Source organism: Erpetoichthys calabaricus, chromosome 8 (assembly GCF_900747795.2).
Source record: "Erpetoichthys calabaricus chromosome 8, fErpCal1.3, whole genome shotgun sequence".
NCBI classification, from domain to species: domain Eukaryota; kingdom Metazoa; phylum Chordata; class Cladistia; order Polypteriformes; family Polypteridae; genus Erpetoichthys; species Erpetoichthys calabaricus.
The window spans coordinates 39,119,357-39,147,322 of record NC_041401.2 but is presented as its reverse complement, the minus strand read 5'-3'; the positions used below and the strand labels follow the sequence as shown (position 1 = coordinate 39,147,322).

The window sequence follows — 27,966 nt, the reverse complement described above, 5'->3', positions numbered from 1 at the left end:
GGCTAAAAAGCCCTACATGGCTTGGACATTCTGCCCCCCTAATCATCCCCTGTCTCTAACTGGCTATGTCTCACACTCCTTTACCACCAAATAGCTAATGTGTGGTAAGTGTACTGATGCAAGAATGGCTGCCGTCGCATCATTCAGGTGGATGCTGCACATCAGTGGTGGTTAAAGTGGCTCCTCTGTTGTCTATGTAAAGTGCTTTGAGTGTCTAGAAAACCACTACTGTACATAAATGTAACTATCTATGCATCAATCTATCTAAAAAAAAAAGGAAATAACTAATAGACTGGTGCCCCTGCCTGCCATCACTGTCTAACTGGATTAAGTGCATCTAAAGATACATCAGCGATAAGGAAATAATTAACTTCTGTATGTAAACTAGTAAAAATCAAGCAAGCAAATACGGTAATTATGAAAACAAGTTTTTAAATGACAGGCAATTAACTAATTAACACCAATGAATAATACATACATTACATGAAATAAATATGACTGTAAATTGTAAAACATAACATAAAATAACATCCTCAGATCCTCTTGATCCAGTTTAGGATCACAGGGGTCACTGCCTGTTGTGGCACTGCTGGGTGCAAAGCAGGAACCAACACAAGACAGGGCGCCAGTCCACCGCAGGGCATGACGGTACATTAGTAGGCACAAGGGTTGCCCATGTGCATACATATTGTCTAAATGAATAATCTAATAAAGAAAGAAAGATTGCTTTTTTAGAAAAGCATATTTTATGAAAGGGAAAATGAAAGCTACATAGGTGAACCACATGACAGACAGACAGATAATGAAACACTATATGACAGACAGACAGACAGACAGACAGACAGACAGACAGACAGACAGACAGACAGACAGACAGACAGACAGACAGACAGACAGATAGATAGATAGATAGATAGATAGATAGATAGATAGATAGATAGATAGATAGATAGATAGATAGATAGATAGATAGATAGATAGATAGATAGATAGATAGATGGGGAATTAAAGACGAGGAGATAAAACATCTGATTAAAAAGCTTGCAAGCATGGAATGAGTAAAGATGAAGTAGAAGTCACAGACTAATCTAAAAAATGTGATCCCAAATAAGTGCAGGTCCCAGCCTGCTCATCAGACTGCTGTGTGGGCTGCAGCCTGACAGAAGTGCAGACACTTCACCCCGTCCTAGGCTGTCACAGAGAGCCTGTGGAGAGCCCATTCTAGACAGCCATTGGTCAGTGATTTATATCTTGGAGCTCCAAATTAAAGGTGACAAAGGTGAGTTATGAGTTAACTTCCACAGATCTTCAGTGTGATGAAGCAAATGAAAAGAGGTCACGGCAGCTGAGCTCAAGTCCTAATGCAATCTTGGGACAGACAGGGGACTACCCCAAGCCAACCTGATCTTCTGTAAACTTTATCAAATCTTTAAGCTAACTCAATAATGAAGAGCTCAATACTTTCAGGCTTGCTTGATTTATCAGCTGAAAACGAAAGAGCCATTGTTCCCAGTGAGACCCTTGGAGTCATGGAGAGAGAATGGTGAGGGGGGAGGGAGTTGAAAGTCTCGGAAAGTATGAGGTAGCCAAATACTTACCTCACAAGTCTCTTCACCTGGAAATGATTACCCAAAGCTCTCTCAAATTCATGTTTTTAGTTCAGAATAGCAATAGCGTTTTTCTACATGTGAACGTTTCAGCATTTCACATCATATCCCGGCCAGACGGCTCTTAATGATTATCAGAGACATCACCGACAGCAATAAAGTGACAGGCATTATACTCTAAATCGATCATTTCCAAAAGGAAGGAAAGGCCACAGAACCTCCTTTCGATTTCTAACACTGCAGATGCATAAATACGTACTTCAAATCATTATAGCTGGTGACATCAGCACTCTTTGACTTTCAAATTCTTCACAGTGGGAAGACTAACGCAGTTTATTCAGTTTGATAATGTAACTGAAAAAAAAAAACCTCCATCTTCACATAACTAACCTCCGCATTTCCACAAATGACGTGTGGCACTGATGGCCCCAAATGATATTAAGGCTCAAAGATTCTTTCATGATTATCTAAGGTAAGAAGAGATGTGAAGCCTCAACACTCCCAGGGATCCCCCACAACCCCTGGCCCTCCATCTGACAATGTGACAGGAATACCCAGTGTGCTACCCAGCATATGCAGCTCATCTGCATCAGACAAGACAACAGCAAACTAAAAGAACATATACAGCCATTTTATGTACAGCACTGTTTAGATCAGAAGAGTGAAAAGCCAGAGCTCATCTGGCAGCGCCACACACCAAGCAGCTGCCAATCCATTGTAAGGCACACTCGTACACAATGCCAGTTTAGAGTCCTTAGACTTACACTCTGTTATTTAGGGCAAGGGAAGAAAAACTGTAGAATCTAGAGACTTAGGTTCTGGATAGATAATTTACTTAGTACAAGCTGCATTTAAAAATAAGGCAAATCAAATACATACATATATTACAAACTTCATACATTTAAAAACAAAAATTTAACTTCCAACAGCAATCAGCCAACATGATTTTCAAGCATTTGTGCACACTGTTATTACCAGAGGTAAGAGCACACCTTCTATCCCAACCCACTTCACCCGCCAACTTCTCATCATTATAGAAAATAAAAAGTAGAGCATTATGGAGCAGAGAATAAAGAAAAGCTCCCTTCCCACTAATGCACAGATTTTCTCTCCTCAGTAAGTGAGCCCACAGCAGCTGACAGACAGGTAGGGTGGCGTAGCGGAAAACGCATTGAACTTAAAAAGCTGAAGGTTCAACTCACACCTACACCAATTCACAGAGGGACCCTCAACAAGTCATTTCACTTGCCTGTGCTCTGACTGTAAAAAAAATAAAATCTGTCTAACGAACCAAGAAGATGCCTGGTATAACATAATAACAAAGGCAGATTTGTATTAGGATTCTGATTTCAGGGTGTTTCTGACAGATGTCCCCATCTAATGATAACTTGTGGAAAAAGTACAATGCATTGTTCTTCATGGCAGCCATAAAAATATATTCAGAAAAATGATAACCTACTTAGTGGCGAAGGTGCCGGACTGTAACTCACCATATTTCTAACTCATGGAGGCAAAGTGGCGTGGTGGTTAAGGATTTGGACATCAAGCCCTGAGGTTGTGGGTTCAAATCCTGCTACTGACACACTGTATGACCATAAGTGAATCATGTCACCTACCTGTGCTCCAATTGGAAAACCAAAAGAAATGTAACCAATTGTATCACAAATGTTTCAAGTCACCTTGTATAAAGGCATTAGCCAATAATTTAATAATAATTATTTATTTAAGGTCAGATTGACAACGAGCCGCCAGTGAGAAAACACAGGATAGGAATAGGGACCAGTATGGATGAAAGCTTTAAGACAGTGATGCACATCATCGTATCAATATGGGAAGGCTGAAACTGAGAGGGGACATACACCCAGTGAACGTACTGGTGGTTAAACAAACTTGGGGTTCACAACAGTGCGCAGTTTTAAAAAATAAGACTGGGCGGGCGTATGTGCATGCGCTGCCTTGGGGTGTTGATTGAGGAATTGGCAGACACACGTTCATGTGCAGACATGCGGGGTTCAGTCAATTTCTTCATTAGTGTTTTAGGTTGCGTGGATAAGCGTCTGCACCCACTGAAGTATAAAAGGAGCCTGAGCAGAAAAGAGACGGGGAGGATGAGATCCAAAGGAGGAATGAAATGAAAGAAAACAGAGGCAGGATCATGGCTGAGCTGGTGCTGTAGCATGGAGGCAAATGATCGGGAAGTGGCCCCAAGAGGAGCAAGTGGATGGCACTCATGGGACAGGATCACTTCTGCTGAGCATCGAGAGCAGCAGCAGTGACCAAATGAGTGAGCGCCCACTGAAGAGCAAGGGCGGCAGTGGGAAAAAGGAGCAGGGCCTGCGGTGTTGCCCACTGAAAGCTGAAATAACAAGTTGATTGTGCTTGCCGGAGGACGTATCCCCTCGCTGAGACCATAGAGGATGGGGGGGGCGGGGTGTAGGTTTTAGAGGAATGCACCGCAGCTTGAAGATCATTTTTTAAAGAATGGAACCTGTCGGTGTTTTAAACCTTGCCTTGTTTGGATTGATTTATTTATTGGGATTTTTAATCTCCACAGGGGCACTATTTGTAATCAGGGATAATTTATTTATTTATTGGAACATTTCACTTGATTTGATTACTTGGGCATTGATTTGTTTGTTAATAAAAGCACAAAGCAATTTTACACCACCTCCTGGTGTGTGTGTGTGTGTGTATTTGTGTCCTCATTGCCCAGTCCATCACGGTTACTCTAAGAGGAGTAATGCCAGCTGTGGCAAACCCGGGCATTACAGGAAGTATGATGGGGAGGTGAACTAGTGAAAGAGAGAGAAGAAAACATAATTTGGAAATAATCAGAATATGGCAGGCAACCCAGCAAGTGCAAGAAATGAGAAAGATCTCTCAGAGCCCCCAGAGGGCTGGCAGGTGGATAGATAGATAGATAGATAGATAGATAGATAGATAGATAGATAGATAGATAGATAGATAGATAGATAGATAGATAGATAGATAGATAGATAGATAGATAGATAGATAGATAGATAGATAGATAGATAGATAGATAGATAGATAGATAGCAGCATCATACTGATAAAAACTATATTAATTAAAGAGTGATAAAAATGCAGTGCAAGTTAAAAAATGCAAGGTGGAGAGTGTGAGGCAGGTATAACAGTCAATAATCTTGTGTAGTGTTAACGTTTACCCCCCCGGGTGGAATTGAAGAGTCGCATAGTGTGGGGGAGGAACGATCTCCTCAGTCTGTCAGTGGAGCAGGACAGTGACAGCAGTCTGTCGCTGAATCTGCTCCTCTGTCTGGAGATGATACTGTTCAGTGGATGCAGTGGATTCGCCATTATTGATAGGAGCCTGCTCAACGCCCGTTGCTGTGCCACAGATGTCAAACTGTCCAGCTCAGTGCCTACAATAGAGCCTGCCTTCCTCACCAGTTTGTCCAGGCGTGAGGTGTCCCTTTTCTTTATGCTGCCTCCCCAGCCCGCCACCGCGTAGAAGAGGGCGCTCGCCACAACCATCTGATAGAACATCTGCAGCATCTTATTGCAGATGTTGAAAGATGCCAGCCTTCTAAGGAAGTATAGTCGGCTCTGTCCTCTCTGATACACCTCTAGGTCAGTAGTGGGCAGCATGTTGTCCAAGACTGGAACAGACAGCTTTCATTTACCCTTAAACAGGCAGACTGGGTAGCATAGTGGTTATGACTTTGGACTTCAGACCTTGAGGTTGTGGGTTCAAATCTCATTACTGACACTGTGTGACCATGAGCAAGTCACCTCACCTGCTCCAATTGGAAAAATCAAAAGAAGCATAATCAACTGTATCTCTGAAATGTTGGAAATCACTATCAAAATCTCTTTAGCAAATCAGGTGGCAGTGGTATGGAGAAGTGGGGCTCTATCACAGTTTCAAGTGACGTAATCCTACAAGGGTTGCAGGATCAGCAGAGGAAAATGTGGCTTGGTAACTCCGGGTGGGGGGCTCAGGTTTACAGTTGCATCAGGCCAGCAGCCCTCTGAGTTAGGACGTGAGATGGGGTCAAGGTCTCACTTGTGGAAGAAAGACAGTGATGGCAGGAGACAGAGCAGCATTGTCTAAGGGATGTGAGTAAACCCCCTCATGGGAACATGGGACAAGCACATGAACAGGTAGGTACAGAATGCTCACAGGGTTTTGTTTTGTGTGCTGGCTATTTCATCACATTTGTCTGTTCCCTTTTGTTATTAATAAATCCAACATCCAGCATTTTATGGCCTCCTTGACATTATTCTATTGTTAGAGGGCAGCCCCTCCTTTAATACCCTGAATGAGTGCCTTCATCGGCAAATGGTCCAAAAAAGGTGAAAACAATTCACCTTGAGCACTTGTGATTTGTGAGTCGCTTTCAATAAAAGCGTCAGCTAAACGATCACAAGTACATGGAATAGACTCCACATGAGTGAGCACAAGCAGTGCACCAGCCCAGCCCACATAACACAAGCCAAGCAATTATTTTTCCCTGCATGAAAATCACGTCCCCACAATCCTCCGCTGCATCCAAAGAAATTTCCTCCTATCTGGTCTAAGCCTTTCCAAGCCGCAAACCAGCCAGCAGGGACGTGTCTTCAACAGCCAGGCTCATTTCTCTGGGATTATTTCAGATCACTTTGTCTAAAGTATGCTGGCGTATTGTGCAATGGCAACGAAGCCAGACAGAAAATGAATCCTCTGTGTATCATTCCTTTTTTATTTTCATTTGCAAAGAACACTTTAGTTTGCAATTTTCCTCATCGGAGAAGTGAACACGTCACAGGGCTGGAGCGTCGATGACTACACACTTGCCATTATTAGTAGAGCAGCATGTTTCGACTGCTTTCATTTTTAACTCTTTTATTGATTCACTTCTTCTCAATGGCCAAAGCTTGATTTTCATCCATCTTTTTAAGCAACTTATTCAGGGATACATGAATATGTAGTCTCGCAGCAGTGGGCTCAAGGCAGCAATCCATAGTTTGATAGCCACTTGTTTAAGCTTCCTGGGTACAGTATGGTACTCCATTTGCTGTGTCACAGGCCTGGTGTCCTGAGTTTGAATCTGCGTCCTGTTGGTGTTTGCATGAGAGATGTGTTATGTAGGTTAATTAGTGATTCTAAAACACCGCTTCAGTGTTCCCTTAATGGAGCGATGTCACCCACTGTTATACCATAATGCTGCTTAAAATAACTGCAGTCAGTCAGTCATTGTCCAACCCGCTATATCCTAACACAGGGTCACGGGGGTCTGCTGGAGCCAATCCCAGCCAGCACAGCGCACAAGGCAGGAACAAACCCCGGGCAGGGCGCCAGCCCACCGTAGGGCACACACACACCAAACACACACTAGGGTCAATTTTAGGATCGCCAATGCACCTAACCTGCATGTCTTTGGACTGTGGGAGGAAACCGGAGCACCCGGAGGAAACCCACACAGACACAGGAAGAACATGCAGTTTATTAATGTTAAATAAGGAACACAACAAGAAAGAGCTTAGCCTATGCCGACTCGGCCTAACTTGCCCTGAACAGTTGTGATCTATACATTACAAGAAAGTCAAGTATTAAGTTCTCCCGTCTCTACATGGAACAGTAATATGCAGGATATGTGCACACTGTGTTCACCATGTCCTCATAGGTGGCACAGTGGTAGCGCTGCTGCTTTGCAGTAAGGAGACTGTGGAAGATTGTGGGTTCGCTTCCCGGTTCCTCCCTGTGTGGATAGCGCTTTGAGTACTGAGAAAAGCTCTATATAAATGTAATGAATTATAATATGTTTCTGAAATCTTGTACAGTATATTTTCAGTAAAGCAACTAAAAAAATCCTTCCTTTGGAGGATATACTGTTTATACTGTACATACACCGATCAGCCACAACATTAAAACTTGCCTAATAATGTGCAGGTCCCCCTAGTCCTGCCAGAACAGCTCTGACCCATTGAGGCATGGGCTCCACCAGACCTCTGAAGGTATCCTGTGGTATCAAAATGTTAGCAGCAGATTTTTTTTTTTTTAAGCCCCATAAGTTGCGAGGTGGGGCCTCCGTGAATCACGCTTGTTTTTCCAGCACATTCCACAGATGCTTGATTGGATTGAGATCTGGAAAATCTGGAGGCCAAGTCAACACCTTGAACTCTTTGTCATGCTGAAAGAGGCTACTGCCATCACAGAATACCCTTGCCATGAAGGGGTGTACATGGCCTGCAACAATCTTCATGAAGGTGGTACATGTCAAAGTAACATCTACATGAATGCCAGAATCCAAAGAAGCCACACTGCCTCTGCCAGCTTGCCATCTTCAACTTTATCAATAGAAATCCACCAGGCTAACACGATGGATCATTTAAAAAAAAGAAAACTGCTAAGAACCCATTATTTTAATTTGGCTTTCTCATATCCTTATTTTAGTTGTATTCCTCACAGACTATGTATGCATAAAAGTATTTCATTTTTTAGGAATCCATAATCTGTATTAATCTCTGCTTTTCTCTGCTGTCTTTTCTGGTTCTTCTGCACCACCACCACCACCACCTGATCAAGGCACCATGTAGCCCCCTGTGTTGATGAATTGAAGGTGGGTGTCTCAGCTGTCCACAAGACCCACTTCATCAAATACTGAAAACCAAGAGGACTGATTTAAGGAAATTTATGTTAGGGTAGAATGCTCAGTGAGGCCTGGATGATCTTTTTGGCCTTGGAACCCCTGCAGATTTTGTTTTTTTTTTTCTCTGGCCTAACTGGAGTTTTTTGTTATTTATTTGTGTTTTCTGTTCTCCCTGCCATCTGGCTTTACCTTTTTCTTTGTTACTTATTCTTTAATACTCTTGCTTTTCATTTCATATAACTTTCTTTTTGTCGTCTTATAAAAGACCTTGTGCTACAGTATATTGTTTGTATGAAAATGTGAAATATAAATAAATGTTATTGTTGTTCTATGGGATCAGACCAGATGGACTAGCTTTCACTCCCCATGTACATCAATGAGCCTTGGGCGCCTATGATTCTGTCAGCCCTTCACTAGTTTGCTGGTTCACAGCTACTGCAGTATAGCTAGTGCTGTGTATATATATATATGTGTATATAATCATACATAACTACATATATGTTTTAATAATGTTACATGTAACAGCCTACTGCGGTGGGTTGGCACCCTGCCCTGGATTGGTTCCTGCCTTGTGCCCTGTGTTGGCTGGGATTGGCTCCAGCAGACCCCCCGTGACCCTGTGTTCGGATTCAGCGGGTTGGAAAATGGATGGATGGATGGGTAACAGCCTAATGAGTATCTTATGTAGATCACTTTCACAGGTGTAGGGAGAAAGGTCACAATACTACACCAATACCATCTCCCACATCTGCCCTTGGACTGGAGAGCAACACCACAGAGGATAATCATTAAAGTAAATTCTGCCTTCAACTTCAGTCCCGTCTCTAGCGGCTGATGAGAAAAAAAGCAGTCAACGTCAGTCTTATGTCTATTAAGCTGGAGCATGGATTGATTGCCAGTCTCCATTTTACCCAAATAAAACTCTTTTTTTCCTTCAACATCTTTGCCTATGACAAATAAAATGGGTTTTTCCCGGCTATGACACAAATCCTTTAATATGCTCTTTTGTTATTTTTTATGACAAGTTCAAAATTTTGAAAAATCACAGCTTTTTGTAGTGTCACGCATGGACGTCTGAGGATCACCTTCTGGGCTCGAATAAGGTATGCAATACCTCACTGGGATGAGAGGGGGCACTACCACTAACAGTACCGTCTCTTGTTTCCTCTGCAGGGCCAAGAAGACACTCACTGAGGGCACCTAAACCCCGCCCGCTACCTCAGAAGCCCCGCCTCTTCCAATCAGGACCACATATAGCTGAGAGCTCTCGGAAGTTGGCATTTCATTTTCAGAAAAGCAACCCCGCACGTCAGTGCTCCCTGACGCAGATCCACCTGGTGAATCATTTGAAAAGCTGAATAGGCTAAGAAGACAACTGCTACACCTCTTTTCTGTTGTGCCATTTTTGTTCAGTTTTTAGGCCCTTGCATTAACGGCATGTTAAAGTTGGCACCCCAACTTTTCTTTGGGACTCCTTTGCCTCATCTTTCTCTCACAGTAGGGCAAAGTCATGTACTGGACACGTCAGATTTTTTTGGCAAGGTGTCCTGCTCAGGATCACACAGCAAGCTAGTGTGTGGGTGATGATCTGGAGACTTTGTGGTTTAAAGTCCACAAGACTATTGCAACAAAAAGGATTGGCAGTTCTCGTTCAGTTGGTTAATTATTTGTTACTGCTACACTGAGCCATGTGTTCACTCATTGATTCTGTAAATGGTGTGTCTCTGAGTGAGTGCTGGGTTCAAGATGTCCCCTTTGTTGTCTTTTTTTTTGGCAGCCCATATGTCATTGGGTTAAGTCATAAGGAAGTACAAGTTCAGGTTTAAGTTTGGGAGACTACCTTTTACTAATAAGAAGAACTATTATTAGTCTTAGTCTTGTTATTGTTATGTGTTATTCTTCTCCATGTGATTACGATGGACCCGGTACTCTCTTACCTTGCACATAATACACTTTGTAATATTTGACCATTATCAGCACATGTTAAAGATGAAGCAACATGAAGCAGCAGCAGATAAGCTAAACACAACACAAACATGATGTGGTCAGAGCTTTCAGAGCAATAATCTCATCTGGCTGACAGCACAAAGCCCCCTGGTTTACCCTTCATGCATTCTGGGGCTCCTGCATGGGACAGCAAGTTCTTCCAAGGAGTTTCACATGCAGCACACAGCCACGGCTATCGATCCTCTTTCTTCTCTGGTTAGGTGTGCAGGCTGCCACATGAGGAGCACTCCTGGGAAAACCAATAAGAAGAACCGAGGAGGTAACCCCTAGCAACGCATCCGGCCTCACATTCAAAAGGAAAAAAAAAAAAGGTCAACCCTGCCCAACATTCCCATTTCAGAAATACAAGCCGCTGGTCAGCTTTTTGGGGTTTTTTTTTTTTTTTGGTCAATTCCAAGTGTTTCTTTTTTTTTTCGGTTGCATTGTCTTTGCAAAGTCAGGCTTGTCAGCATGACGCAGTGCTGTACTGTACATTTGGGCTCTTCAAGCCTGCCATCCCTTGGAGCAAACGCTCGGAGAACATAATGAATGTGGGAGTTGCAGAAAAAAAAAAGTAGCTACTATCCATTTCTCACTGCATCACACAAAGAGCGCTGTGTTCCCGAGATTCAGGATTCAAGGCGATGAAGCAGCCGAGCATTTCACAAATGATTCTAAATAAACCAAGCAACTGAATCTCGGCACATTTTCTTCCAACTCCCCAGCTTCCCTCTCTCCTCCTGACGTTTGCTGGTCCTCCATTTAGTGGGGAGTTTACAGCTAAAACATTTTTGCTAGTACATATTTAAAAAAAAAAACAGTAAAATACTGTTTTTAAATCTACAGAGTGTCTTTAGCATTAAAACATGCATACGTACATTTTTGAACACACGCATTCCAGAGCCTTTTATAGGAGATTGAAGATCCAACCTTGAAAGGGTAGCCAGTCCATCGCAGGGCGCACTCCATCACACCAGGCCAAGTGGCATAACATGACATAACGTTCTCAGACCTGCTTAACATAATCCAGAGATTTGGGGTGCTGAAGCCTCTCTCAGCAGCATCAGGTAGTACCAGCATTCATTATGGTGCGGAAGGACCACTCACACATGCCATACTGGGTCAATTTAGAATAGCCAATCAACAAAACACACAACACTGAGATGTGATGTAAAACGGAAAAGTGGGAGAGAGTCTCATGCAGACAGAGGAGAACATGCAAACTCCACACAGAAACTGGAAGCCGTATTTGAACACAGAACGTTGGATGCATGAGGCAGCTCTACTCAAGGTGCCAATTATCCTAGCACCTATATCTTTGAGATGTGGGAGAAAAACTGGAACACTTAGTGAAAAACTCCTAAAGATAAAGGGACAACATGCAAAACTCTCATAGAGAGTGGGAAGGGTGGGATATGAACCTGGTGATGAGAGGCAGTAGCACGAAACACTGCAACAAAAACACAGCAGAAAATTAGAAAATGTTCTGCACTTCGTAAAGCAATAACCATTGCGGAGGCCATCATTTGGGTTTGGCCTCTAAATTCTCTTAGTCCATTACAAGCGAGACCCACTAGCTCCATCCCTTTCCCTAACCTCACCCTCTCCTCTTCTTCTGACAGGGACTTTCTATATTTCAATCTCAACTCCACCAGGTCAGTCCACGTCAGCCTGTTTCAGCTTACTACAGCCACACCGATCCTTTCTCTCAACTCTCAGCTTCTTCTCCGTCAAGTTAAATTCAGTAAATCCACCTGATCAGACTTACTTCAGTCCTTTCCAACTTCACTTGCATGTCTCACTCCTGTACACCATATAACTCGTGATAATATTTGCATTTCTTTTCACCAGCATAGAGGGTTCATTAGGCAGTTAGAACAGAAGACGTCACCCGGAACGTCTTCAATTAACATCAAGCTTTGGCTACCAGTGCCCCTCAATCTGCATTCAACATGTCCTTTAAGAGGCAGGACTCTTCTTCTTTCCCCAAGGCATTTCCATTTGTCAGTGTCAAAGATGATATTAACTACATTAACATATGGAAACCCTTCTTGCCCCATGAGAACAGACCTGTAGAGATGGAACTTCGAACAATGAAAGTGAAGGAAATTCAGAGGAATACATGGAAATACATGGAAACAGCCATTCATTAAAAAAAAACACTTAACCCATTTCACAGTCAGAGGTGCAAAACAGAATCAACGCTAGATGTGTCGCCAGTCGATGGCAGGGTACACTCACACACACAAGGTGCCATCAGAGTGGCCAATTATCCTAGCACCCAAATCTTTGAGATGTGGGAGAAAAACTGGAACACTTACGAGATGGAAATGGAAATTTTAATGGAAACAGCCATCCATTAAAAAAAAAACACGTAACCCACTTCACAGTCAGAGGTGCAAAACAGAATCAACACTAGATGTGTCGCCAGTCTATGGCAGGGTACACTCACACTCACTTAGGGTTAGGGTTACTCGAGCCAGTTCAGAATTGACAGTTAACCAGCATGCATGTCTATGGAGTGTAGCAAGAAAAGCACACAAACTGCACACAGATTGTGAGTTCTGAGACTCAAGACTCTACAGCTATGAGTTGGCAGCGCTAACCACCATGTCAGCTGGCTGTCTGTTCTGCCTTAGGTGGAGGTTTGGCAGAGTGAAAGAATATACAGGAGCAGGAGATGGACACGACAAAATTCAAAGTCAAAAAACTAGCGATGGTCGACACTTGCTATGAACTGGGACATCCTGCTAAAAATCTTTTCTTGTTTTAAATATTTCTTTTCTGCTCCCTTTTGTGGATTCCTAGAGGTTTCACGTTTCAAAGAATAGAAATACATGGGGGTTTTGTGTTAATAATTTAACTATAAGTTAATATAATTTTATTTTTGTTACTTTTTCACATCATCATTTTGTAGTTTCAGTGCTATGCTATTGTGTTGCTAGAATGCGTTACACTGTTGCTAGAGGCTGCTTCCCAGCAGGCACTATGCACCACATCATAGACATAACCTGACTTGATAGAGCATTCAACATTATGGATGCATCCCTAAACAACTTTAGTCTAATGTTCTTAGTATTTTATGTCTTCTAGTTCACGACTCATAGCCTTCCATCTATCTCGATATTGTTTACAGACTTAGCATCTCAGTTAAGTCCAATAACCCCAGGCCTGGCTCCAGATGTAGGTCCTGGTAACTCTATCCTGGGCACGCTATACTGCTTTTTAATTTGTACCATCATGAAGGTTGTTGTGAACCATTCTTTGCCCAAAAGAATTAGATCATAAATGCAGGTAGCAGAAATGAGGTTTCTTTGTCGGCTAGCTGGGCTGACACTTCATGATAGGTTTAGAAGTTCAGCGATTGCAGAGTACCTCAGAGTAGAGTTGCTGCTTCTACAGATCAAGCGGAGCCAGCTGAGGTGGTATCGACATGTCTGGGAACTTATCCCTGGGCAGAGACCCCGCGGCAGACCCATGAAACGCTGGAGGGGTAGTATCTCTCGACTAGATTGGGAATGTCTGGGCATTCCGCAGGAAGAGCTAGAATATGTACTTGTAGCTGGGAACAGAGACGTCTGCGCTGACATGGACCAGGAAAAGCGGTTTCAGAAAAATTAGATGAGATAAATTTCTCAGTTTTGGTGACGACATGTCTTCTAGTTAATGACTCCTGGAAATCCTTGTTTAGACTTCACGTATTGTCTAGCTGTTTAGTCTAGGCTAGCTTAGGCTATGTCCACAATACTAGAAAACAACGTTTTTAACGTTAAATGAAAATGATCTCAGTCCACACTAGCATTTTCACATCATTTATGAAGCTATTTTGGTATATTCTAAAATGACAGAAAATGCATATGACGTTATCATACACCAACACTGGGCATGTGCGCAGCATAGATATCTTTAACCGGTTTTGGCACGATGTTAAGCCTGACTTGCAGTCACAGAATGATTTCCTGAGTCAGCTCGAATTTCATCTGCATCGGCCAGCATTTCACGTGCAGTATGAGAAGGGTTGCGATGCCTGATCACGTTTAACAATTGGGCTATCACACGAGCAGAAGAATTTCTGTCATGTCAGAAATTTCAGCCGGCTGTCTTGCAGTGTGAGCAGTCCCAAAAGCCGATTTTCTGATCTCACCATCAAATTTCCTGAAATTCATTGTGCAGCAAGTGCAGTGAGGGTGCATCGTACACGTCCAGTCTAAGCTCAAACGTCATGGGATGTCAATTTAATTGAACATGTTTGTGCAATTTGAGCACATATACGACTGGTGACTCTGTCACTTGACAAAGATTTCTAAAAAGCACACAAAATACAATTTAGATGCATATAAGTGAGCAACACAAAAAGCACTATGGAAGGCAACTCTTCTCTGCCCACTATATTTTTCTTCCGTGAAGGGTGACCAATCAGGTAATGAAATGTTGTAATGAGTAGGATCCAATCAGGGAAGATTTTACATGATAAGCACAAAATAATCAAAGCACAACAGAGTCTGCATTTTCAGAAATCTTTGTTTTCGCCCGTCTACGCTGAAATGCCGCACCGCAGTTTTTAAAACTATAGTGCTCTGGAGAGTTTTTTCAGAAGTATTCGTTTTTGTGGGTTTGGATGAAAGGCAAAAACTGAAGCAAATGTCTGCATTTTTAATGGAAAATGAAGTAGAGTGGAGGTAGCCTTAGACACTGACAATTATGACAGCTTCCCTAACACTTGCACATCGCCTGTTCTAATTAAGCACTGTTCTTGCAGTTGCTCACATTCCTTTCACCAACAATCATTTCAGGGTGGTTGGCTGGAACTGAAAAAGCATGCAGACTTTGTCTGTGCTGTAGTCCGGCTCATCCTCTTTAGATACTCACAATTGGCATATCAACATCAAAATGCCGAAGATAAAGCCCAATGATGCAAAATAAAAAATCAAGTTGAGGAAACACCTAAATTCTAAGCCCTCTACGAAAGTGTGTCCACAATCTTGGACAACCAGAATGTTTATAATGCTGACCTTTATATCATGGCAACATTGACGTCACGCATCATGACTTCCATTTCCTATGCAGTAGCAATGAAGCTAGCAAGAGTACCCATTCAATACCAAAAGGAGGCGCCCAGTAGGAAAACAAATGGCAAGTGCCAAGATGGAAAATACTTCTAAGACCATAAGAACGATTTTAAATCTATAACATGATAAAATAAATGAATTTCTCATATTCCAAACCCCCAAATGGAAAGAAAAATGAAGAAAATGCATGGAGCCAAGCCAAAGAAAAATGAAAAAGCGTCTTAACTCATGCCACTGCCCTAGGCAGAAAATCTCATAATGATTGAGAAAATAAATAGTAATGAGTTTATAGAGCTTTAAAACTCCATAACCTGATGGCCTCCTCCGCCCTTCCCCTAATTCCTTAGAATTGAATTCAGCGCATGGCTTCAGAAACAAACCCAGAGGAGAATCTCAGTCTTTGCCATGAACACCTGCAGCTCTTTATTGAATGCTGCCTGCTTTACAAAGGTCATGCAAAACGGAAACAAAAAGAAAATAAAAAAGTTAAGAGCTACTGAGCTATTGAATATTGACAGCCAGTATGCTGATCCACTTGTCCATCCATTATTTTTTTAAAAAACTCCAGGGGAGGCGGAAGCCAATCTGATGACTCACAATCTTTTTGAATTTCACATCACAGTAACGCAGAAGTTTAGTTAAACATGCACTGCAAGTAAGGGCCGAAATGAGGTTTCACTGTCAGACCGGTTAAGAGGAAAACTTGAAGTCACTGGAAATCTCTCCAGGTTAGTCTGAACACTGCCTTTCAAAAGGCGAGCCAGCTTCCATTCAATATTCATGTTTGCTTTCATCGAACGTTAATTTTGGTATCCGCATTACGCTGCACATATTGCTTTCCTACTGCCAGTGATGGCGACTATGGGACCTGGGGACGTAACGGTACATGCATTTCTATTGAATCATTTGGTATGTTGACCTTGGTTCGATAACCAATTTCAGCACTGTCATCGGATTAATCGTGCAGTGAAATAATATAAAAGCGTGAGCAAGTGAAGTGGTGTTAGTCAATGGGCAGCAGCCAATCATGCTACAAATCCAGAGTGTGTTTTATTAGGCCTCCCACAGAGCATTCTCACTTAATTTGTTTAGTCATTTAGAGCAGCGGGTGCCTAACGTGGAGGGAAAATTAAAATCCCGAAGCATCAGACTCATTCAAACAGAAGAAACCCCAAACTCCCAGCAGCACCATAGAAGGAAGATTGAGTAGTTTTATACTGAAGTCTTTGTGTGAGGAAACAGTCATCTGGGCTATGATTTAGATAGATAGATAGATAGATAGATACTTTATTAATGACTAATATTCTTTAAAAAGTTTTGCACCATTGAAAAATGATGTGTTAAATAATGCTTTGTCCTGTTTAGCACAAAGCTCACATGGTCAGCAGAAGCCCTTACAGCTCTACAAGGGCACAGTCTTTGAGGTTTAACACCCTTACTGAAGCTTTTGTGTAGAAAAATTATGCTTGGTCATGACATTTTATTTTGTCAAACTTCCCTAAAATATCAATTTTGGAATGGATATTATAAGCAATTTCTGAGTCCAATTTAACATAAAGCTCATAAACTGAGGTGAAACCTCAAAAGCAAAACAACAGCATAATTGCCATCCTGAGCAGTTGATGGGCTATTTTTGTGTAAGAAAAAATAAGGCTGAGTGTGAGGTTTAATATTTATCAATGTCCCTAAAAATCAAGTTAGTTTCCCACCTTGAAAACTAAGGTAATAAAGTGATGGTAATAAGTGACTTCTGATTAACACAAAGATCTGACTAAAAATTTCTTTAAGTTAGCATAGCTCTCCTGCACTATAATAGAAAATAATGTAGTAAATACATTATATTTATTTTTTCCATTTTCAGAATATACATAAACTCTGTCTGGATATGCAAGCGTTGGTCTGTGATACGGTATGCATATTTGTAGCTAGAAATCCACAAAGGGAGAAGATGAGTCACGGATCTTAAAAACAGTTTTTTATTCCTAAGCTTTCAACCTCTTCCAGGAGTCCTCATCAGAGGAAAATGATTAGACATTCAGGAATCCAAGGCAATACATAGTATTGGGGAGGTAGGTGGGTGTGGGGGGATTGATAAGGTGGGGTTCAGAGGGTGTTGGTCATAAAGTCTTATTTATTATGTGGTTATTCTTCTTTTGAAGCCTGCATATGTTGGGTTCATGTCCAGATGTCTATTAATGGTGTTTTCATTTGAGAGTCACGATTCAGCCAGCTCTCTAGCACTTTTAGTATTAGCTCAAATTTTACTCACACCGTGTAGTTAAGTGTGTGTCTGGTGTGTATATCAGAGACAGTGGGTCCTTCTTCTGACAGCATTGTGATGTTCTTGTATACATGCTGCAAGTTTTTTAGATGTTTTGATGGATTGCTGGGGCCATTACCCAGATGGGATGCCAGCTGGGTGGAAGGGGCGAGGGAGAGAACACGTTTGGGATATTATCTTTCCTGGAACGGTAGAGTGCAGCCCCCCTAGCTTGCTACAGCACCACGGATCCCTGCAGTGGTTAGGGTTAGGGAGCAGCCCTGTTGGGTTTCGTGGGCGCTGCCAGTTGGTGCTGCAGGTACAGCTGAGCCCTTTGTGGCACCACTTCCACCACACCTGGAAGAAGGTCAAGGAAAACCTGAAGCACTTCCAGGTGCACTATAAAAGGAGCTGCCGCACTCCAGACGGTTAGCCAGAGTCGGGTGGTGGAGGACAAAGCTTACGAGGAGGAGTGGAGGCGAAGAGAGAAAAAGAGAGAGGAAGAAAGATGGACTGTGTTGTATTGTGCTATGTGAACTGTGCTCTATTAGTGGGAAATGGGGGAAGGAGTTTCATCACTATAAATAAACATGTGTTGTGTGGCAAGACTGGGTTTGTGGAGCTGTACACCCCCCTGGTGGTTCACTATATATAAAAAAAAAAATATATATATATATATATATATATATATATATATATATATATATATATATATATATATATATAGCAGCTGTGCCACCCGTCCAAGACCCAACCAGAAGGTAATACTTGTAGACCTCAACAATAACATTTACACTGCACCATCTATTGGAATGTATTTGGTAATGCATGTAGTGATAAAATGCATTTGTCATTCCAACAGGTAGCACATCATAAATATTTGTAGTAATAAAATGCATTACTACAAATGTTTGCAATGCACCCTCTGTTGGAATGACCATTCCAATGCATATGTTTCTGCTATATGCCATTGCTATGTGATTCATAAAAGCAGTTTTAATGTTTGTGATGCATCACCAAAAATACAGCTAAGACATTACAAGTGTTCTTAATGGCTATAATTGCTTTAAATCCTGAATTTTCTTTCATTATGCACATATGACAGCAAAACCGCATTTTCAGCCATCATTCTTGCAGTGTCCTAATGGTCAGCTCCCTCATACTGTGTTCATGTGCTCTTCAACAGATGGCGAGTTTCCAAGTTGAAAATTCCACATGAACATTCTACCAACTCAGTGCTACCAGTAGGATAATTTGAACAAAACAAAGCTACCCGAATTGTCTGAGTTGCGATGTAATGCTAACCTTTCAGCTTAGTCAACTGTTTAAAATAAAACATATAACCCAGTCAGCCCCAAATACGATTTTTTTGGTAGAATTACATTTGGAGTGAAGTCATATACAGTGATCCCTCGCTATATCGCGCTTCGTCTTTCGCGGCTTCACTCCATCGCAGATTTTAAATGTAAGCATATGTGAATATATATCGCGGATTTTTCACTGCTTCGCGGATGTCTGCGGTCTACAGTACATGTGCTTCCTCAGTTGATTTGCCCATTTGAATTCAAACAAGGGACGCATTTGAATTCAAATAAGAGATGCTATTGGCGGATGGCTGAGAAGCTACCCAATCAGAGCCTTCGGTTAAGTTCTTGTGTGCTGCTGATTGGCTCAGCGACGGAGTGCTGCATTAACCAGGAAGTCTAATCTCACTCATTCAGCATTAACGCACGTTACTGCTACTGCTGCAGGGTCCATGTTCAAGTGCCAACAGAAGATGCAAATGATTGCAGAAAAGGTAAAAGTTTTGGATATGTTGAAGGAAGGAAACAGCTACACCGCTGCAGGACACCATTACAGCATAAATGAGTCCACGATTCTTTTTATTTAAAAAGGAAGAAAAGCATATAAGATCTATGGCCGCAGTGTCCTTTAACCAGGGTGCAAAACGAGTTGCAAGTGGACGTGATAAGGCAGTAGTCTGGATGGAATTTGCTTTAGGGATTTGGATTGAAGAATGCTGGAAGAAGTACAACGGCGGTGCTAAACAGTCGCCTGAAGAGGCTCCTTTAGAAGAGCTGTAACGCTATCCTTTGTAGTGCAGTAAAATTAAACTCATCGTTATCGGACAAGTCGTCGTGTCATTGTTGGTGAGTAACCATAATTAATTATTTACGTACAGTACTTATTACATGTACATAGTTTAGTGTCACTGTATACAATTTTTCTTGCATTGTACGTATTTATTGCTGGTGGCCTGTCTGTCGTAATGGCTGTAACATATGTGATATCGGAGACGCTCGATATCTTTAAAATAATATTTAGGTTTTACTGTATGTTTACATACATAATTTCAATGAATCTTACCTAATATCTAAGAGAATACAAAGGGTTTATGCTGTATAATTGTGCGTGAAATGTTTATAATAGTGTGGGAGAGTTTATAAGGGCTTAAAATATATAAAAATAACCATATAAACATATGGTTTCTACTTCGTGGATTTTCTTATTTCGCGGGTGGCTCTGGAACGCAACCCCCGCGATGGAGGAGGGATTACTGTACATGTAATACGTTGTCAAGCATGCATGTCTGAGGATCACCATTCAACCTTTTCCCAGGGATGTAGTAACACCCAGGGCCGAAAGGGGGCACTGCCACTAACAGTATTGTCATCCTCTTTGTCCTGAGCCCAGAGAAAACACCCAGTGAGGGTTTAAAAGGACAGTGGACCTCCCTACTAGAACGTGCGTGACCGGCAGAAGCCTGATGATTGAGGCCACTTTGCTATGTGGCAGCTGCTTTTGTTGTTATTTCATCCCACTGTGCATCATTTTTGTTTGAAAGAAAGTTACTAAATGGAGAGGGCCGTGTCGGCACCCCAAACTGTTTTTTTGTTTATGGACCCTTCTTCCCTTCACCTCCATGATGTTTATTTTGCCCTTTATTTCCACAAAAATGCTATTTATCTTTAATTGCTCCTTGTTTACAGACCAAGTAACAAATCAACATTGACCTTGTGTCTCTCCAAATAGTCTGACTGATAACCCATGTGAAGTGGGAAGCTGAAACGTCACAACTCAGAGCTCCGAATAGTCCGAGAATACATAAAAGCAGCGTCAGCTTATCGTTGATTGGTCAATTAAAATGTTAATTGGGTATTAGAGAAACATTTGTAAATAATGTAACACCGCTGAAACCTGTTAATCTGTTCGCTTGGGTTGCTATGTACCGTCATTCAAAAATCCAGTTCTGGGTTCAAAAATGGCCAAAATAAAGATCCTCTCTAAGCTTCTTTAAAAACTTAGACTCAACTATAACATCATGCAATCGAAATTCAAAACAGCCACAGATTCAAAAGACAACTCAACAAAGATCTAAAGCAGAAGGTGGCATGGCATTATCTAACTTTCATTTTTACTACTGGGCAGCAAATATATGCACAGTAAAATCGAGGAAAACTCATTAATTCACTCCGGCCTACCTTGTAATGTAAAACAAATCCTGTTCCAAATCTTCCTTGTGTGCCCTGCTTTGTGCTCCAATCAATACTAAAGATCGTTAGTTCTGGAGCCAATCCCAGCCAACACAGGGTGCAAGGCAGGAAACAAACCCTGGGCAGGGCGCCAGCCAACCACAGGGAACACACACACAGGACAATTTTTTTAGAATCGCCAATGCACCTAACCTGCATGTCTTTGGACTGTGGGAGGAAACTGGAGTACCCGGAGGAAACCCACACAGACACGGGGAGAACAAGCGAACCCAGGTCTCCTAACTGCGAGGCAGCAGCGCTACCACTGCGCCACCGTGCCGCCCCTAGTCATCCACAAAGTACCTAAAATACAGAACCAATGTGGGAAACATTTGAAGGTAGAGAAGCTGTTATCTGTCACTCCTACACAGAATAATCTCCCTTTTCCACCTTCTCAGACCTATACAGGGTTCAACATATGGAATCAAATTAACTTGATGGACTGAATGGTTTGCTCTTGTTTGTCAAAAGTCTTCTATTCTTATGAATCAAACTCTGGTTCATGGAGGACAGAGGCAGTAGTACTAATCACTGCGTCACTGGCAGGAGAGAAAGAGTACTACTGAGACATGGAATTCAAGCCGAAACCTTGACACCTTTAAGAAGAATCTGTGAGGAGATATGGGGCCAGCTTAACAATTAGCTAAACAAACAAGCTTGATGGACTAAATGGTCTCCTCTCATCTGTCATCGTCTTACGTTCTTATGCCTACACTGATAATCATCAGTAACAGAGGAATAATTGAAACCTATTAGAGACTATTAGATTGGATCAAACTTTGTTAATCCCATGGATAAACTCAAAATTAGAGCATTAGAGCACTCAATACAGACAAATGTATGATTTTCAAACCAGTTTAATCTAATGGAGGTCTCATGGGATTCACACTGGTGACAAAGCAGGGACCAACCCTGTGCATCCCATGGTCTACTCACATGCCAGCATGGCCAATTTAAAATTGCTGTTAATCCAACATGCACTTTTTTGGGATATGGCAGAAAACCAGAGTTCCCTAAACACAAGAATAAGACACCTCCATGCAGACTGTGGATTAGGTGTGGGAATTCAAATCCAGATATCCAGCAATGAAAACCAGGACAAACCTCCTTAAACACAGCTTTTATCCAAAAGCAATCACGGCCCTGAACTCAGAATAAAACTGCTCCATATCATTCTCCCAATGTGCAATATAGACCTTAAGTCAGCCAGTGCATTTTGTATGTTTTGTAAAGTACTTGTATTACTATTCGGTTTGTTATTATTTTCTCTCTTCTTGTCTTTTTAACTCTTATGCTTCACACTGAGTTAACTGCACCTTCAGTTTCGTTGTTCCTTTGTAAAAGTGACAATGACAATAAAGATCTATCTATGTACAATGTCACCCACTATTATTCTCTAACCGTTATAAAAAATGTTGCGGGCACCCTTAGATTCCCATAGTTGTACTTTTGTTCTCCTATTTAGTATCACCAAAAGCTCAAGCCCATTAGGACTGCAAATGCTCAAGGCAGAAGCGCAACTGGCAAATTAAGAGAGAGCATATCTTTGGTTTTTTGGGAGACAACTAGAGCTCCATTCTGATCAGGCAACCCACCCAGAACCCAAGCAGAGGTCCAAGGGCTAATCATCTGCCTGATAAGCAAGAATGAGCAGATGATTCCAAAGTTATGATCACAGACTCACTCAAACTTTGGAGTAGAGTGGGCTCAGACAGGGTAAGAAATGCCATGGGGGCGTCTAAGGGGTTAAAACAGCAGCAACAGAGCTCTATATAGCCGGCAGCCTGTTAATTGAGCTCCTCGGCAGCCTACAGAGTACAGCATTACAATAGTCTAACCTTGAAAAAATAAATGCAGTCTTTGGGTAGTGACAGCAGCAGCGGGAGGCAGAAATAACGCTGATGCTATCGTGAGGTGTGTGTATGGGTGGGTCGGGGGTTGGGCTCTCGTGAATACTGGCCATTGACAATTTTCAGTAGAGCTATACAGTTCTTTCCGTTCTGAACCTTCAAGAGACATTTGATAAAATTCTTCTCTTCCCTCCCATGGGCCATTTTATATGTTTAGCATTTGGACATGAGTGCTCATCCAGCTATGTGAGCTAGTAACTACAAAAACAGGACTTCTCACTGATATCCCTGCCCCGCAGCATTTTGTCTTCTACAGCTAAGGCAAATTTCACGTGTGTCAAGCAAACAGTGCGCTGTTGCCAAAACTGAAATCTGCCACCATGTGTGAGGCTTTGGCTGCAGGTCTACAGTACATGGCACCTTTTCAATAGGCTTGCTTTAGTTTTTATAGGAGTCAATCTTTTCAGCTGTGGGTGTTCTCACTCTCATCTCAAATGCATGCAAAATGCCCATCTGTGTCATGAAAGGCACCGTATGTAAACTCCATTGACCTGGGCCCTCTCCTGGGGCTGTTCAGAGTTTCAAAAAGGCCATGAAACCCACACAGCCAACTGGTAAAACACAAGTGTGGCTCGATGGCTGTGCTGTTAAACTGTAAAGCAGAGGGCTGTTGGCATCGGTGTGCTAAATGCGAAGGCCACTTAACCTGTCGAATATGCATTTGTAACAATACAGGGGGACAACTGTGCCGATCATTTGTAAGCCACTTTGGACCAAAGTTTCAGCTAAATAAGGTAGACAGTTTAGCACAACAGCTTGGGCACTGGACTGTAAACCATCTGGTTGCCAGTGTAATCCCCTCCTTTGATTCTCTGAGTGGCCACAAGCAAGTCACCTAATGCGCTTGTGCTTCAGCCACCTATCCGTAAGAGAATCCACTTAAATCAGTCCAGAGTGGTGGAGCCAGAGCCTAACCCAGCAGCACTGGGGGCAAAGGCAGCACTACATCCTGGTGCTTGTGAAGAACAGACAGCATACTGGATGTGAATGGAACAGTAAAGAGCTGCACCTGCACCAGCTGTCACATAATGTGTTTCAAATTGTAATGTACACACACTCAAACGTATACAATAGAATACAATAGAATGTTGTTTTAAATAATAAGGCACTTTTGTAGTTTACTGTCATTGTGATGTACATGTACACATTTGCAATGCATATATAATTGTAACGTACAGTATATGTACACAGTTGTAATGTAAATGTAAATATGACTGTTATGTAATATTGTTTTTTATCTGTCTAAGCATAACTATAATGTAACATGATATTAATGTACAGTACGTCAGTGTAATTTATATGTTCATAGCTGTAATACATAATTATATTATATATGTGCACAATTATAATGTAATGTCAGTATTAATTACTTCAATGTATATACACACAATTGTAATTTAATGTGGATTGAATTTATGTAGGCATATATGTAATATAATGTCAGAGTAATTTATATATACTGTACCCATTGTAATACATATATAGTTTTAATATATATATATATATACAAATTATAATGTAATGTCAGTGTACACAGTTGTAATATACAGTACATATTACTGTAATGTATTCAAATACAATTGTAATGCAATTTGAGTAAACTTATGGGGCAGAGTTCTAATGTAATGTCAAGAGTAATTTACAAATATGGTACTGTACACTTTATTAAACATATATAATTGGAGTATATAGGCACACAAATTATAATGTAATGTCAGTGAAATGTGTACATGCTCAGTTGTAGTTTGTATATCACAATAATGTAATAATATTTTTTACCATCTCATCAACTGTAATGTAACATTGTACTAATACTGTATGTCAATGTGATATAAAGTATATGTACACAATTTTAATCTTACTGTCAGTGTAATGTACAGTATATGGACACAATTTAATGTTGGCTAAATTTATACAGACACATTTGTAATGTACTGTCAGAGTAGTGTATACTGTATGTACTGTGTACATTATAATGTTTGATTGATAATGTTATAAAATAATATAATAAGCATGCACAATAGCTACATAATGTCAGTGTATATGTGCTAAGTTGTATATATATTACTGTAATAGTACTTTTTTTGTCAATTTAGGCATAACTATAATGTATCTTGATACTAATATATGTCAGTGTAATGTATATGTACACAATTATAATGTAAAGTCAGTGCACTGTTCAGTATATGGACACAATTATATACCGTATATTAATATACATTAATGTATATGCACACATCTGTAATGGTGTTTTAACATATTGCACATTACAGTCAAACACCCCTAATTCATATTCAACAGTTTCTGTGATATAACCTATTTGCCATTTTGTACAACGTAATGTTTTAGGTTAATTCTTGCACTTAATAATAATAATAATTCATTACATTTATATAGCGCTTTTCTCAGTACTCAAAGCGCTATCCACACAGGGAGGAACTGGGAAGCGAACCCACAATCGTCCACAGTCTCCTTACTGCAAAGCAGCAGCACTACCACTGCGCCACCACTTGTAGCTAATGTAACCTACATGTAGTTTTGCACACTTGTTGACCTTACATTGGATGTTCCAAGTTTTTATGAAGTTCTGGAGATCTCCTTGAACTTGTCAGCTACCTGCTCAGAATTTGCAGTACAGGGTTACAGGGAGCCAATGTGTTCAGTCCTCACATTGTACATTTTACTGTAACTCAACATGGAATCGTCATGCTTTTAGGTTATTGTGCCACTGAGCAGTGCAAGAAGAGCAATAATAACAAACACAAAACAATTACATCAGATGACCGATTCCTTCAGAATTCACACTGTTTGCTTAAGGCACAGTTAAACAGGTTCAGAAGCAGGCCAGAAAACTTTAAAAGTCGCATCATTTGTTGAATGGTGTCCACACTATGGCGCTGGCAGTTATTGGAAAGCTTGTTGGTGTAACAGATTGCACAGCTTGTAAATGTGAAAAAAAAATCTGTTTGAAGTTAGTAAGAGAGTTGGTAGAAGATTCGTCTTCCAGCGACACAATGATCCAAACATCTAGTGAAAGACACACTGGAGTTGCTGGAGTGCACACCTTCATCTATTTTACATTTGCTAATTCTAAAGACAGATTCCGGGTTTCAACTGTAAATTCTCAGGTGTTTGATGTCCCTTTAAGAACAGGGCCTTGGCAGCTTTTAAAAAGTATCTGGTTGAGATGCTGGGATAACTTTATTGTCACGTCAGTGTTGAACAACAAAACCTCTCCAAAGACCTTCAGTCACAGCCTTTACATTATTATAAAACCTCAATGAGCTGAAGACAGCCGCAGCGGACGGCAAACTGCCATCAGTGTGACAAGCCCAGTAGCTCCGGCATTGGCACAAAGTGACTCAGCGAACCCCTAGTCGCTGGGATGGGCTCTTTTGTCAATCAACAAGCAGTCAATTGTTAGTATAATGGATACGGTCCCCAAAAACTGAGACAAACAATGGTAGCAACAAGGAAAGAAGGAAGGAGAAAGGAGTGCTTTGTAGGGTACAAGTGGAAGAGAGGCTTGTTGAACTTTAGAGTCAGCATAGATGCTGTTTGATGTTTTGTGTTTGTTGTACCACAGCAAAGTGGGCAAAAAGAAAAAAATGGCTTGATTTGTGCATCTTATTCTTGTGTGATCAAAAATGAGGCAACATCACAGCGTAATAAGTCTGAAATCGTGAGACAGTTATCAAGCTGTGCACTTCCTAGCCATATAATGGGACAGCCCAATCCAGACTCATTCTGCCTAGAAGCCATGTTGAGTCTTGTTATGTGATTCTGGGCTCAGCCCACCAAATGACCCTCTTTCGTCAGACTTTGTTCTTACTTTAGATCACTTTTTAGTTAGGGTGGACATAAACTTAAAGGGATAGCTCATCCTTTTATGGGTAAGAATTACTAACTGTGCTTAGACTTTTAACCACTCACAATTATTCTTCAAATATAATTTCCAGAAAGACTTAAAATGTGCTGAAAATATAATTATTGCGGTATCAATAAAATAATAAACCTCTGCTTCAAATTTCCAAAAACATTTTTTTATATGTTAAAACATAAACAAACCTCTACTTCTTGATTCTTCATGAATAGAAATAAGACGCAGATTGCTAGAGTGTAACCAAACTATTTTCAGATAACACAGCCACACTGTAAGTCATCAGCTGACGTTTCATTACCTCATGCACTTCGAAACGTTAATAGAAGAAAATATGATTTACTGAAGTAATTTATGACAGAAACCTTGATTTACAAGGACTGCTATAGTGATGGGAAGGAACAGGATGTGTTTAGAAGGTTCTTGGGATGCGTTTTCATGTTGAATGGTTTTCTGTGGGGAATGAGAGAGTAGTTTAAACGTATTAAAGTATGCAAGAAATATAAAATTGATTTAGGTTTCTACTCAAGCCGTGTAATTGAAATAATGTGTCCATATTTTAAGAAAGGATGAATTTCCTTTAAGGGGGAAGCAGAGAAGAATTGGTTATCTACTTGTGCATGGATTGTGAGACCCAAGATGTATTTTATCTGCTTTAAGGCCCAAGTCAGTGATGCATTTTGAAAAGAAAAGCACAAAAGTAATATCAGGGCTGGCTCTAAGGATTATCCCATTACTTGTCATTAAAAAAAACACATACTTTTATTGTGTGGCGAATACAAATTATTAAAATTTGGAAAGTAAATGGAGAAAACTAAAGCACAGAAGTAATAGCGCAGCTCTATTAAGTATGATAAATTTAACTATACAAGTATTACAATCCACTCTTCTAACTGTACTGTTTTACTGGATTTCTATACACACAGAGACACACACACATACATGTACACGTATACATGTACTAAATAAAAGGCAGAATAACTGGCACTCCTGCTCCATAGGTCCAGAGCCCTAGAATCAAACTCTAATCCCGTCACCATCTGTGCACATTTCTGCATGTTCTCCTCATGCCATTTGGGCTTTTCTTGCACTGGCAGAACTGTTTAAATAT

General features: G+C 41.0%; 1 protein-coding gene across 6 annotated transcripts in view; it reads right to left on the bottom strand.

Annotated features, from left to right (window-relative positions):
* The window catches only part of kalrna (kalirin RhoGEF kinase a), a 797,086-nt gene that overhangs the window by 517,662 nt on the left and 251,458 nt on the right, over positions 1-27,966 (bottom strand). For 4 of the 6 annotated variants that reach the window (XM_051930990.1, XM_051930992.1, XM_051930991.1 and 1 more), the window contains exon 1: positions 11,082-11,187. The exons of the other annotated variants lie outside the window; for them this stretch is intronic. In XM_051930990.1, the coding sequence (XP_051786950.1) occupies positions 11,082-11,172 (91 nt within the window). In that variant the 5' untranslated portion in view covers positions 11,173-11,187. Of the gene's footprint in view, positions 1-11,081; positions 11,188-27,966 lie in introns of those variants that run through there. 6 annotated transcript variants of the gene reach the window in all.